The 14,943-nt window shown below is 46.4% G+C and overlaps 1 protein-coding gene across 1 annotated transcript in view; it reads left to right on the forward strand.

Moving 5' to 3' along the window:
• The first annotated feature begins 3,115 nt into the window (after positions 1 to 3,115).
• Positions 3,116 to 14,943, forward strand: part of FLT1 (fms related receptor tyrosine kinase 1) — a 109,254-nt gene continuing 97,426 nt past the window's right edge. The window contains exon 1 of the mRNA XM_064409121.1: positions 3,116 to 3,470. Within this exon, the coding sequence (XP_064265191.1) occupies positions 3,413 to 3,470 (58 nt within the window). The 5' untranslated portion in view covers positions 3,116 to 3,412. The remainder of the gene's footprint in view (positions 3,471 to 14,943) is intronic.

Here is a 14,943-nt window from a genome sequence, read left to right on the forward strand (position 1 = left end):
CTCTGGCAGGCTTGGTGTGATGGGGAAGCTGTTTCAGTGCCCTGTCTCACTCTGGGTGAATAATCTTTTCCTAATATGCAGCGTAAACCTCCCCTGACACAGCTTTGTGATGTTCCCATTATTGGCCTATTATTGGTCACCAGAAAGAAGATAAAAGCTCCTGCCCCTCCTCTTCACCTTGTAAGGGAGCTATAGACCACTATGAAGTCTCCCCTCACTCTCCTCTTCTCTAGGCTGAGCAAACAAGCCATTTGAGCTCCTCTTCCTAAGTCTTGCTCTTGGGGCCATTCACAATCTTCGTCCCACTCCTCTGGACATACTGTAATTGTTTGATGTCCTTCTTATAGTGTGTCACCCAAACCTGCCCACAGCACTTGAGGTGAGGCCCACCAGTGCAGACAGAGTGGGACAATCCCCTCCCTTGTCTGGCTGGTGATGCTGTGCCTGACACCCTCCCAGGATATGTGTGACCTCCTGGCTGCCAGGACTCACTGGTACAAGTCAAAAATATGAATCACACTGCAGACTTACATTCAGCTTGCCACTGACATTTTCTGTGGTGCTGCTCTCTGGCAGAACCTGACAGACCTGCAGTTATTAGGGTCATCCTTCTTGTCCTCCTTGAAGCCTAGGACATTAGCCAGCTGAGTGGGATGTCTCCAGATTCAGGCTCGTGCTCCCCAGGGGGTTCCTGGCTCTATGCTATGCTGAGTAAGCCTCTCTTGTGCAAGCTTCTAGTTCCATGTGAGCCTCTCTTGGGTTTCTCCTGCTTCTAGAAACTCACCACAATCCCCTGCTCTGCTGTGAGATGTGCTTGTACCAGAGCTGTTTGCCTCAGTGAGTAATGGTCAAATTCCAAGGATAAAATTGGCCTTACATATGCCTCCTACTACTTAGGATCAAACCAAGGCCTAAGATTCCGGTAAGAAGAGATCATATTGCCTGCAGGATAGACTTTTGCCTGGGATAGATCTATGGCTGTCTCCTTAGTGTTTGTCCAGCCACAGCATCTAAACTACTCTTCAAAGGTAGTTTGCATCCTACTGGGTGTTGCAAATTGCATGGTAGTAGTACACACACACACACACACACACACACACTAAAAATAAAGTCAAGTACATTCCATGCAGCCCTCCCCTTCACATTTTCTATCTGTCCAGATGTTCCAATTTATGTGTTTAGCCTGGTCAGTTCCAGGCACAAGCTTCCTACTATACGTTCCTTCTGCTTTATGGGAATATCTGCTTCTTCTTTCTTTCCCCTATCTCTCTGCTACGGTCTTTCCATTCTACAAGCTCCACATCTCATCTCTCCCTGACCTTAACAGATAAAAGAGTGAAGAGAGATTAGGAGCAGATCTTCAGGTTTGGCCCCCCTGGTCTTCAGCCACTTGAGTGGATCACGAGCTGATTACATCTGTTGGAGAAGGAAGAAGCTATGGCTTGCCAAAGAAATGTGGTCTTTGGAGGGCCATGACTGAATGCAGCTGTGATGTAGGAGGTGTGAAGGAGATGGGGAGGAACTGGTGTGGCATGGCTGCTGAGCTTGTGATTGGGTTTGCATCATCTCAGACTCGGCACGTACTCAGCACTGGGTTGGCCAAAGGCAGGCACAAACTGTTCCCTGAGGTCCTTCCATAGGGGAGCCCTTGCTCCTAGGGGGTCTAAGCTGTCAGGATGCTCAGTGTCCTAGTTCTTGCTGGCCTGTCCTCCCTGGCTGACTGTTTTCCCAGCTGCTATCCTCTCCAGTGGAGGAGGTGACTTCGTGTGAGTCATCCTCTTCGGGAAAGAAACCTCTGGGTTCTTCCCCCCATGGTGTGAGCAGCTGAGGGGGAAGGTATCCATAGCTATTTTATTTTCAAGGTCTCAGCTGGGGGCAGGAAGATTGGAAAATACAGACTTAAATTTGTAGCTTAGGGCGTAATTTATGAATAGGAGTTGAACAGACGCGTGCAGGAAATATTCTCACAGACTTAAAACTTTAAAGCTAAACAGTTCTCAAGTTAAAAACAACATCAACTTCTTATTTTTTTTTTCTTGCACAGGATGGTCTGGTGGGACATGGGAGGTCTGAGTTCTATTTGTGTCTCCTGTCACCAGCTTCCTATGACCTTGGACTAGCTGCCTAACCTCTCTATGCGCCTCCGTTTCCTTCTCTGTAAGAGGGGGATGATCACATTTACCTGCCCCATGCAGACACTCTTGTGACTTGTTTCATAGTATAAAAATATAGGAAAGGCCACAGTGGGTCAAACTGAAGACCCGACTCATGCAACAGCCTTTCTCTGGCTACACAGGGAAAAAGTGGAAACACAGGGCTTAAGTCTTGCTGTCAAGGGCTCTCTGCTATCTTTCACGAAATAAAACATATATGGGAAACGTAAGGTTATGGGCACAGAGAGGGAGAAATATGTTTCCATCGCTGCCCTGAATGCTATAGAGTCAGTGAAGGCCAGCAGGGGAGCTGGCAGGGCAGACTCCCAAGCATCCTTAGCCAGTGCTGCCCCTTCCTGGCTTCCCTGCTCTGAGCGCTCTCAGTGCTGCTGGTGGGACCCGCGCTGCTCTGGGTCAGGCCCCGCACAGAGCGGTCTGCCCCGCGTCTCCCTCTCCCCAGGGAAGGCGGGGAGCGGAGCCGCGGGCCCCTGGGGCATGGGCAGCGCTTTGGGTGCCCCGAGCATCGCGCCGGGCAGCGGGGGAGCGGCTGTCAATGGCCCCCGCCCGGCTCGGCAGCCGGTGGCGGGACGCGGCGCTGTCAAGGTGTTCTTGCGGAGCAGGAGGAGGTCTCCGCAGGACGGGGACCCCACCGCTCAGCATTTGGTCCAGGAATCGCGAGTCCGCTCCACGCCCTCCCTAGGGCAGCCTGACAACGTGCGAGGGACGAGCCCCGCTGCCCGCCCGGCAGCGCTGCGGCCGCGGCGGCTGGGAGCAGCCCCAAGCCGGGCTGCGGCGGGAGGGCACGGCCGGGCTCCGTGGGGCCGGGAGACCCGCGGGGCAGCGACACCGGGCCCGCCGACGGGCGGGCGGGCGGGCGGGCGGGGGACGCGTCCCGGGGAGGGCGTGCTCCCGGCGGAGGATGTGGGCGGGGGGGCGGAGGGGTGCGCGGCGAGGGGTGGAGAAGTTATAAATCAGCGAGGCTGCGGCTGGCGGGTATCTGATGCCCGCGGGAGGTGAGGCTGGCAGGGCGGCCCGCAGCGCGCACTCCGTTTCCGCAGGTCGGGCCGGGCCGGGCCGGGGCGGGCGGGTAGGACTCGGGGGCTGCTGGATGCGGATTCCGCGCCTCGCTTTGCCGTTGTCTCTTCCACCGCGGGAAGCGCCCAGGACCGAGGAGAGCCCGTCGGAGCCCAGCCGGTGCCTCTGCCCCTGCCTCGCCGCCGTCGGCAGGGAAAAAGCCCTGCGTTCCTGCAGGCAGGACCATGCCCCGCCAGCTGCTCTCAGGGACCGTGCTGCTGGGAGCCGCCCTCCTGCTCGCAGGTAAGGGACCGCTGGTGCGCGCTGCCCCGGTCAGACCCCGTTCTGCGCCGAGCTCTCCGCGACGGGTCCCCAGGGATGTGCCTCGTCGGCTGCGCCCTCCGCGCCCCTGACCGCTTCCACCGCAGCCGCTTGTCGGCTGGAACCGGCGGGCACCTGCCTCCCCTTTGCCCCTTTCCTCTGGGCAGGGCCGGGGAAGCGATCCCTGCTTTCCAGGGAGCGGAGAAACACCGCATGCCCGAGCTGTCGTTGTGCTCCGGGAGCAGGTCCCGGAGGGTCCGGGGGCGCGGAGCCGTGGTGCCTCTCCTGCTCCTGGGAGGCAGTGGTGGCGTGGAGGCCAGCCTCTCCCGGGCACGGGGGACCGCCGTACATCATCGGGAGTTGTCCCAAGCGGTGCATCACGGAACGAGAGCATGCCTTGGCTGCAGGGCACGCTTCTTTTCTCCGCACTTTGTTTTCATGTGTCCCAGCTCTGGCCGTGAAGCGGCAAAGGTGTACCTTTTCTTTGCAAAAATCGAGGTTCTGCTCCTCCCGCCCGCGCAGGTCGGCGGAGCCCCGGTGGCGCTCCGTGGGGGGCTGGCTGCCGGGGCTTACTGGAGAGCGGGACGGAGCTGCTCTCCGGTGCCTACATCCCGCAATGATGGGGATGGAACACTACAGATTTGATGCTCTTAACCGAGTTTTATTCTGCTTTGAGCCAAGCGCCAGTCCGCGTGGGCCGGAGCGCCGCGGTGGGCAGCGCGTCCCAGCGCTGTGTGGCCGGTCACCTGAGAGCGGGGTGCGAGGTGGCCGGGCACAGGCGGCTCCCGAGTGTGCCCCCGGGCACATCCCTGTCCCGGGGATGCCCCGCTCCCGCGGGGACGGCGCTCGGCACAAGGGGCCGGCGGGGAGCGAGAGCAAACCCCGCGTGGGGAAGCGAAAGGCCGAGCTCCCCGCGGGACAGCCGTCGATGCCGGCGCTCCTGCGGTCAGCGGAGCGCCCGCCCGGCCGCGCTGCCCCGGGCCAGTGGCCGGGGCTCGGTCTGCTGCGCGCCTCTGAGCCCACGGGAGCGCTCCCGCTGCCTCAGGCTCCGCCGAGACGTTTTCCTGCTCGGGAAGTGCTGATTCATCAGCTTTGATACAGATACATAGGTATTCTTCTACATTTTTTTTCCTCTTTCCTTTCCCCAGGAAAGTGCTAATTTCCCCACATTATTTGTCTCTGCCTAGGAGGTTCTTATGCCCAAGATGAAATAGGCACAGGCATGGGACACCCACCCTGGATACAGGAAATGTGGATTCAGATCCTTGCCAGGCTTCCTTCACAGCTTGAGTCTGAACTTCGGCGTCCTGCTCCTACACGGGCTCCTGCAGTGACCAGCTCCGCTAGGGGACTGGCTTCCTCTTTCCTGCCGGAAAGGTTTTCCATTGTGCAGATCGTGGCAAGCCCACTGCCCAGGGAGAGGGTGGACTCTGTGAGCCACGGGCTGTGAGAAAGACCCTGGTTCACCTTCCTGTTCCTGTGCGCCCTAGACCAAACCCAGTGGGAAAAGCTTGGCTTGCTTAGGGGACGACCTGGAGCTATGGGTACTGGGGACAAATATCCCGATGGCCGGCTCAGGTGCTGTAGGTGTTGGAAGGTTTCTTCTCTAGTTTGGCTGGGTGCCCTTACAACCATTTTTCTGGAAATTCATATCCTCCCCATGTGCAAGAGATTGTGCTCAAATCAGAAATTAAATGTTTTCACCTCATTGGTTTTCTTGGGTTTTTGTTGTTTGTTTTCTAGAGTAGCATTCTTGCTCTGCTTTGTTTGGACGTCTCAAATAGGTTGGTCACGCTTCTTGTGGGCCACTGGCAGAACTCTCCATAGTTGCATTTGCATGGAGAGTTTGAAAGTTATTGTTGAAGTGGTGGGATGTTTTGTACCATACATCTCTCTGTGGTTTTCCTCCCATTTTACCCTCCTTCACTGCTCATTTACCTGCATTTCTTACTCAGGCTGCCCAGCACTTTCCATTTCCAGTGCTCTTGATGAAATTAAATTAATCACTGGTGGCCTCTTGTAACTCAGTCTCTGCAGGTGCCTGCTGAGCTTCCATTTACTGACAGGTTCTAAGGGAGATTCTCAGAAATAGCCAGTGGTTCAGAAAGAACCTAAAAAGACCTCCACAAGGAGGAGACAGAAGGAGGTCTTTCAGCCCATGTAAGTCTACTTAATAATTTAAAATTCCCCAAAGCAACCTGCAGCCTACAAGCTTTGAGAGTACCCATTTGAAAAATGAGATTAAGGAAATTAAATTCATTTGACATGTGAGTGTTGGGCACTTCAGCTCTCTTGTGCACACACATATTTTGGTTAACTTGGGAAAGAACAATACTTTTCTCTGGGTTTTGCATTATATCTTATATATATATCTGGGTTTTCTTTATATCTTATAATTATTTATTCCCAAATTGTATTGCATATGCTTGCTAATGACCACACATAAGGGTCAACATGAATATGTGGTATTAAGTTCAATCTCCCAGTTCTCAACTTTATTACTATAATTACAATTATTACTATAGTATTGCTATAATTTTTACCCCCTGCATTTGGGATTGTGAAGGACTGTGTTTAAACCCTGAAAACATCAGACTCTGCAACCTGGATCAGGGCTTATGAACCATGTTTCTAGAAACATAAACTGATGGTTTAGCTGTATTTCTGGCTTTCCATGCAGAAGTGGAACCTCGCAATTTACAGTTAGAAGGTGGCAGACTCTATTACAGTCTTATCTGCGAACAGCACTATATGATCTCAGTTACATGAGTTATATGATTTCAGCCACAACTAGAACATCAAAATCCCCGGTGGACTTTTCAACTTCATGGCCAGCTGGAAAAAGTGAAGGAAGAAATTCCAGGTCAAATCTAATCAATGCTAAGGTTCATTTCTTGCGCTAACTAACCTGACTCCTCTGGAAGTGCTGTTCAGGTGGAAGTTCATATATTAAGGTTTCAATTTGATTTGAGTACTTGCTGAAGCAATGACACAGACGGAATGATCCAATTTGGGATAAGGGCTGGGGTTGTTAACAACATTCAGAAAAACTGGCTTTCCCACTTCTTCTGGACCTTTATAGAAACAGAGCTCCCTAAAAAATTCCAAACTGTATTCTCATAAGGAAGAGCTAGGAACTGCTATATTACAGAGATTTAAATAAATGTATGGCATGTATGGGGTTAAAGCATCAAACTTTCTGACATAGTTAAAGAAAATTACTTACACAGCTAGCTGATGTTTTACCAGACAGGTGTTTTGCCCATGTGCTCCAAGCAAAGCTAGATTTCATTACCTTATAGCTGGTGTAAATCTGGAGCAACTCCTTTCGGCTGGGCTAACATCTTCTAGATTTATACTGTGTGTTGGATGAACTTGGACTTGCCCTGTGCAGTAGTAAAGATCTTCATATCCAGAAGCACCCAGTATATTTAAAGCCCTAAAATTTTGCTTTTGAGGAAATTTGAGAGGTTTTTTGTGGTCTTGGGTTTTTTTATTTTGCATCCAAACAGTAACAAACAAACTGTCTATTTTTTGTCAGATGCTTCAAAGACTGAAACCAGTAGCCTTCTACACTGTGTGGGTGTATAGGACAAAAGGAAATTGTCCAGATTTGCAGGGTGGTTGATAAGTCCCTACACTTTAATGTGGTTTGGGGACTTCCAGCACACTGTTTATCAGCTCGCTAGTTTTCATGTCCAACTGAGATTGGGGAAGGAAGAAGCTCGGCAGAAGCAGATGAGGGTTAGGGTTTGGTGTTTCAGAATTCTGTCTAGAGAGGCTGTGGTGGCACTTCAGCAGCATAATTGTTCCTTTGAATCCCCTAGAGTCAGGGTTTGGGACTTCCTGCTGCAGGCCCAGAGGGAATGGAAAGCAAGACTGCTGCAAGAGTAGGTTTTGCATGAAATGCCCAATCACAGTCACCTCTTCTCTTGGAGACAAGTCTCTCCTGTTGGTGTGAAACCTTCAAGAAGAACAACGCTCCCTCAAAAGACATGCTTTGTCTTGAGATCTCATCCCTGCCCCCAGTAGTCTCTTTTTTTCCCCTTTACCAATATTTGTGAGAATGTAGAGAAACATATTTGTGTATGAATTCTACCCACAGACAGAACCAGGGTCTTCTCTCTTTGCTCTTGTGAGGCATCCTCACTGCATGTATTCCTGCAACTGGGAAGCAACCTTTCCCAAGCATTCTTAGCTGGAAATGGTCTGACTTCTTGATGCATTATGGGGAACTGCTTATCCTAAAATTGGTCCAGTGATTGTCAAGGAGGTGTCCACACAGTTTTCTCTTACTGAGATGCAGAAGTTGTTTCATTCTCCTATGTCTGGAGATCAGTACTGCATAAATCCTGATCCTTAAAAGAAAGAACTATGGTGCAAGCAGGAGCTGGAAAATTGAAAATGCAGTCATTAGTGCTCTCTCCAAAACCAGGCATGGCATAATATCTTGCCTTTGTGACCAGCAGAATGAACTCATGATGGACTTGAGCAAAGTGCTAACAGATTGAGTGACCAACAGTGAGGGCTAAGAGATTTGAAACTATAGATTTCAGAGGTACTTTTTTCTGAAACTTAAGTCTTAAGCCATTGAGATGTATGGGGAAATTTGTACAGGGAATGTGGATGACTGTTTCTTCTGCATTGAGTCATGTTTGCATCTGGGCTGTTTTTTGTGTGGCACAGTGAGTGGAGGTGTGCCAGACTAAAGATGAAGAGGAGGACAATTTAGCTTGATGTGGTGCATCAGTGTATTCAACACCATTATAGATGTTTGTACAATAGTTAATAGATTAATTAATCATCTTTCTCAGACTTTGGTTTGTCTTGTGTTAATGCTGAAGTAAAAGGTTCATGTTCATGGTGAGCTGGTTTTACTCTCTCTGTTGTTTCCCCCTCAAAACACAGTTGATTTTTCATTACTGAAATCCATACCCACAATGTTAACTCACCCCTGTGACATATTTAGAGCGTAATTCAGTGAGATGTTGTTGACACCAATTTCTCTTGGCACGACTTTTCTGGGTGGTGGGGCTGCTTTTCCAGCAGTCACTGGTATATGGCACTAAGCACTTGTGCAATGCAACTTCTCTTTAAGTTGTATTCCTTCTTTTGGAGTTATGGCCTTGAAACAAGGTTCTCTTTGCTGTTGGAGCAGCTGAAGGATGGGCAAGGGGCTAGAGGGCAACTGCTTCTAGGATTTCAGTGGGTTGAAGATGCTGTGGCAATGTGGTGCCATTATTCCCACTCCATGGCTGGAAACGGGTGAAGCAGGCAAGGCACAGCGGTCCTTGAGAGCCAGGGACCTGTGAGCAGATGTCCCTGCTCCTCAGATGTTCTCTCAGGAAGCCTGTGCTCTGGGAACAGACCCCCTGCTTAGTGCGTGGGGAGCGAAAAGGGATGAGTGTGAGGGCATTTCATGAGAGAAATTTCACAATTTCACATAGCTCACTTAAGCGTCCTTCCTGTGGGACTCTTCCTTGACACAGAGTGAAGGAATTCATCCCTTTTGTTCCCATTGTCATCCCTCTATGGAAAAACCTCTCATCAGGATCACCATAGGCTAATGTTAACAGAAGCGTGAGAGTTGCCATCCTGGATCAGACAAGGGCTTTTTTAGCTTCATGTCATGTCTTTAGTGGTGTCCAGCATCTCATCTTCAGGAAAGGTTCACAAAGTCTAAGATAAAATTCTTAATTTTGATGGATTTTTGTTTTTTGGTAGTATGATCTAAAATCCAATAGTATTTCATAGGAAACCATGGGATTGAGGGTCAAGGAAAGTAAAATTTAGTTGTTGTCTATATTTATGCAAGTGGATATTACATAGTGGAAATAAATCACATTAAATTATGTAAGACAGGACTTTTATGTTCTGTTGTGCTGAAAGTGCTTGGGGCACCTTTCTTTGTCTCATGCACTGCTGCAATTGATAATCATCCTAATCTATTTTATAAGTATGAATGATTATAATTTTCCAATGTAATTGAGCCATAGGCAATCTTTCCAGAAGGTTTCTGCATGTGCATCTACCTCCTTAGACTGGGTGCTTTAGATGTCATTTAACAGCAAAATGGGTTTTGCTCCTAAGCCATTGCAAGGGAACTCCTCTGTGCAGACTGTTCCAGTTCTTCTCACTTCTCTATTTTAAATTGTTGTGCTGCATTATTTACTTGCTCTTGTTTTAAAGCCAGGGGCTTTACTTATAGCTCTGTTTTATAGGTTTAAGTGAAGTGGATGAAAAGTTGGTTCCTGATTTTTCTTTTTGTCTTGGAGCACTACAGGACAGTTCAGCTGTAACAATGGAAATAATAACCAGCAGCCTTTAGCAAAGTGTAACTCCTTCAACTTTGCTTTACATTTTCTTCTACATAGTTCCTAATTTGTTTCTGTGCTTACAGCTTAGTGACTACTACAGCCTCAGATGAATTTGACAGGCCTGTGTTGCTGGCTGAGCAGGTAGATTACTGGCAGGTAGGCAGTTTGCCTGTCTTTATGAAAGTCTTTCCAATTCAGTCCTATTACATTGCTTCATTTGTCCTGCCAGCTAATCTGTTACAAATTTTAAGCATCCGACTGCTAAAGGAATTTAGTTTGGCCAAGAAAATATACACCTTTACTCTAAATGCCTAGGATTTCTAAATTGGTTTTGTGTCAAATTTAGTGTACTTGCTTTTTCTTTGTACCGCATCAATACTTTTCTACTCACTTATTAATGGGATAAACTTTTCTGGAGAATATTGAACAGGTCATTATGTGCTAGGATCTGTCATGGTGGAATGTGGTTGCTGACACATGTCAGTAGGTAGATCTGGTGACTCACAGGCATGGTCTGGATGGGGCTCTCTACACAGTGGGAGCAGCACAGGCTGAATCGTGTGGGGAGGCACGAAACTCACTCCTGGGTGAGTGCCACTGGCTGATCAGATGGAGTCCCTTTGGCTGGGCACATGACGGAGTCACAACCACTTCTCATCTGAAAGGCCTGAGCAGGATCTCCATGCAGGGGCCAGGACAGGAGGTATGAGAGCCACATGGATTTGTGCTGAATGTGGCTGTGAAAGTGTTGCTAGCTCTGGTGTTACCAACCTCACATGACCTGTTTTTTTTTTAAGATGGGCCTTTACTCCATTGGAGTGAAGAGCAGACTAAGGTGGGCACAACTGTGGTATTTCTCTTCTCAACACATATCACATATATGTGCGTCTTTTGCCTTCCTGGTGTGGTGTACCAAAGTGGTCCCACAAAGTTTCATAATGGAGGTGTCAGACTGCATTTGGATATCCATTTTCAATTCCATGTGCTCAATGAGAAAGAAAAATTTGTAGTTATGGCTGGTTTTATTTCATCTCTGTAAATATGTCCTCCTTATATAGCTGATGAAATCAGCACTTACATCAGGCTAGATATTGGCCAGGATGCTCATTTCAGATCCTATATTTCTAGAGATATCAAAACTTGATGGATACAACAGGAAAACAAGATTATTTTTCTCTCAGATCTTTGGCTGTTAAATACTGAAATTTACTTTTCATTGGCATTATATCAAGTGTCTATACTCATGCATTGAAGTTACCTACTGAGTGTAGGGCAAACAAGGCACAAACTTCTGATGAGTTGGTGAAGCAAGTGCCTTCAAGTGGGTCTTGTGGGCCACAAAACATAGAACTGCATGGCCTTGGTTGCCCAGGTATGATGGGAAATGTCAATAATTTTAATTGGTAGTAACTGGAATGAGATTTATTTCAAATAACGGGCTGAGGTTTCAGTTTGTTTAATTTCTACTTCTAAATTTTTAAGTGAACAACCCCTCCCTGCTCTTTATTGGAAAGACTTCACCACAAGCTTCTATAAAACCAACCTGACCTAACTAGGGCAAGCGCTGGCAAAATGTTTGGCAGATATTGGGGAAACATCTATTTGTTTACTTTTGCAGCTATTGGCCATATTGGCATAACAGTGTGTACTGCTCACAAGTGTTAACTAAGTATTGTCAGAACTATTGCATTATTTTTAGCAACTGGGTGTTTTGCTTTGTCTCCATAACATTTAATCTCACATCAGTGTGTATAGTCATCTAGGAACAGCAAATGCATAGAGAATAAATTAATTATAACTAAGGAAGGGACAGATTTGTTCAAATACCTTTCTATGCCTGTGAAGGCCTCTTTTGGGCAGTTGCACATCCATTTTCCCTACTGACTGATTTTAGTTCCACAGCATGGAGTCATGGTCAAGGCTTTTAGTCTGCCCAGAACTCATTTAATCTACTGTTACCAACCTTATACTATTCAGACTCTACTATGGTGTGTATCATAAAGCAGCCCAGCTTTGCCATCCACTAACTTATCTTTTTTTTTTTTTTTGTCAGCTGTTATGTCCTAATAGTACTTTAAATTCTTACATTATAATTGGGATTGATCAAACATAAGCATTTGATCCAGAAATCACTTGGCATGTGTTGCAAAACATCAGACTAGATGAATGGAGTGTCTCTTTTGGACCTGAAAGGGATGAACCAATGAGCTGGGAATTTTTGTGCCTCTATGTGCACTTAGGAAGTGAACAGCATTCAATAGTTTTCTTGGTCTTGAATGCAAAAGAAAGGAAAGTTTCAGTCACCACAGGGATATGTGCAGGAGATGGCTCTGTTAAGGAGTGATACAGCTTGAGCTGGTGCTTCTACCCTGAGGGGGTTTCTGTCTGCCGGCTATGAACCAGCACACATGGTGCCTCTCCTTGCACAGGAACCAACAGGAGACAAGTACAAAACTACTTCTGAGTCCAGGGACCTGTGTCTATTAACATTTGTAAATCCCAATGGCTCTTAATTGATCTGCAAATTTCTGCTTCAATAGAAATAGTGGTTGCATTTTGCTGCTTCAGATCATGAATTTGCTCATCTGTACCATTGTTAATGTCAGCCTGGGACAAAGTCACAACTCCTTGCTCTCTCATAGTTAAGCTGCCCTAGTTTCTCTTCTGCAGGCTTCAGGTGTGAAGTTTGGATTTACTTCAGAGAAATGCTGTGAAATTAGATGACTGTGAGGCTTCCTTTAGAATGTGGATTAGATGGCATGTGAAAGACCTGGAAATACCACTTTAAGCCTCAGGGTGGCTCATGGTTTGGCACTGTAGGTCTTTCCTGGGGACTGTTTCTAAGTACAGGCAATGGAGAGGGTGCTTTTACCCCTAGGAGCAGGAAACCAGGCTGTGCCTTCTTTGCCTGTACCTGATCATCAGAAACTCGGTGACAGATGAGATGGGGGCTAGTGATGGTGTGGGGATAGAACAGTGTCTCCTTCCAGCAGCAGTTCTTCCCAGCCAGCAGCACTCACAGAAGCAGAAAGCTTCATTATCCAGGGTGCTCCCTTCCCCCTCTAGTCCTGCAGCAGGACCAGGCCAGACAGTTACACATAGAACAGGAAAACAAATTTTTCTATTCTGTTCACCAAATAAGTTTTAAGACAACTCTCCCTAAAAGTTCTCCTGCCTTTATAAATGCAAGTATTAATGCTGAAGAGAGACTCAGTGTTGATTAAACTAGAAGCACCTGTTGGTCTAGACTTCTTCATATAGTCAGATGTAAATTGAAACTTTAAGTGGTTCTTAAGAGTTGACCATGAGTTTTACTTCTCTATATATAACTTCTTCTTTAATAGAGTGAATTGGTGTAATGTTGTAATTGCAATTATTATGGGAAGGTACAACCAAAAAAAAAAGTTATATTTACTTACAGAATGTATTGAAGAACCTTTTAAAGAAATGGTAATACAATATCTTGTCAAGAATAGCTCTGAAATAAAGAAGACTACTGATATCCCAGATTTCCTTACAGAATGGAGTAAAGCCATATACTCCATTTGAGGTTAGCTAGTGACCATGTTCTGGTAAAGGTGCTGCTCCAAGGCAGAGTCAGCTCATTTTCACTGGAGACACACTGAAGGTCAACCCACTGAGTACTGTCATGCTCCTTTACATTTTGTCTGGCTTCTGCAACTGCTTATTAGTTGTACATATGTGGGCATTCCCATTCCCTTCAGTGGAATGACTCATAGGGAAGTGCTCAGAAGCAAAAGTAAGTCCTGGGCTGTATCTGAACTGAATGACTCATGTTTTAAGCATCACAGAGAGGTGGAGACCCTGTTAAGAAAGAGCCTGCCCTCTCTTTCCAGTGCAGGAGTGTCCTCTACAAAGTACGTTTTTGCTGAATGTTTGAATCAGGAGGAAATCATATTTGATGGTAAAACCCTCAAAGGCTCAGTTATGTTTCACAAGGGGTAAAACACGTGCAAATCTAACAGTGACTGAAACAATTACTTCATGATGGATAACTTTATTGCCCACAGATGGCACTTTAAACCCAGAAGGTCAGATTCTTTGTACACACTGAAGTTGGAAAGATAAACTGATCATTCTCCTTAACGTCTCATTGTGCAGGTGAAAAAAAGATTAGTCAACATGTTGAGGATAACAGGAGTGGCTGGAAGACAGTCACAGCCCCAAATTATGGAAAAGATATTAGAAAGTCATCAAACTTTTTAACTTCAAGGAAATTTATATCTTCTAATATTGTGATTTTTTAACTTAGTCTTAAAGCTAGCTTTTGGCTTTCCTTTCTTTAGTCAAAGGCAGCAGAAATTCTCTGTGTATGAAAAATAATTTACAAATAGAAACTGAGAAAATCAGAATTGGAATAATAACCCAGATCATGGTCCCAATTTTGAGTTCAGCCAGTCTATCATTTTTAAGAGAATCCATGATTTAGTAGAAATCAGCAGAAGGTTCATCATGCATGCATGGTTGCTCATTTGTCTATAGAACTGGACACATATAATTGGAAAAATACATGAATGTTCATTTATTTTATCTTTTTTCTATGACTTGTGATCAGAGGGGTTTTTGGTTATCAGATAATTCATATTTTTATTTACTTAATTCAGAAGAGGATCAAGTTTTTCTTTTTGTGGGGCAGAATTTAATGGAAGAAAGTTTTCTTTTTTTTTTTCCCCTTGAAAATCACAGATTGCTCTCTGCTTTCATAAAAAAAAATAAAATTGTCCTGCCCTTACTTTACACTGAATGGCTAACTTTTGCAATCTAAATTAATGTTTGCTCATTAATTAAGCAACCCCATTGACTGACTTTCACATGCATCTAATAAGCCTTCCATAATAAATAAAATGCCTCCAAAAAAACCACCCCTTTCCCCATGGGATGAGATTCCTCAGTTATCAGGATTAATTAGTTCTCTTGTTGTCAGATGAAAAGAAGCTGCACCCCTCAATGTAGGTCAGTGTGAGGGTAGGCTGCTGATGGTCGCTTAGTGACAGGCACAATGATAAGTGAATGTGTCCTGTTGAGCCATGACCCTTCAGAAAAGACAGTGTCAAGTAAAATGCCCACAGAAGGTACATAGAAGGAATAATCTGCTTCTAAATATTGACAGTAGGAAT

The sequence above is a fragment of the Passer domesticus genome, chromosome 2 (genome assembly GCF_036417665.1).
Source record: "Passer domesticus isolate bPasDom1 chromosome 2, bPasDom1.hap1, whole genome shotgun sequence".
In the NCBI taxonomy this organism is placed as follows: domain Eukaryota; kingdom Metazoa; phylum Chordata; class Aves; order Passeriformes; family Passeridae; genus Passer; species Passer domesticus.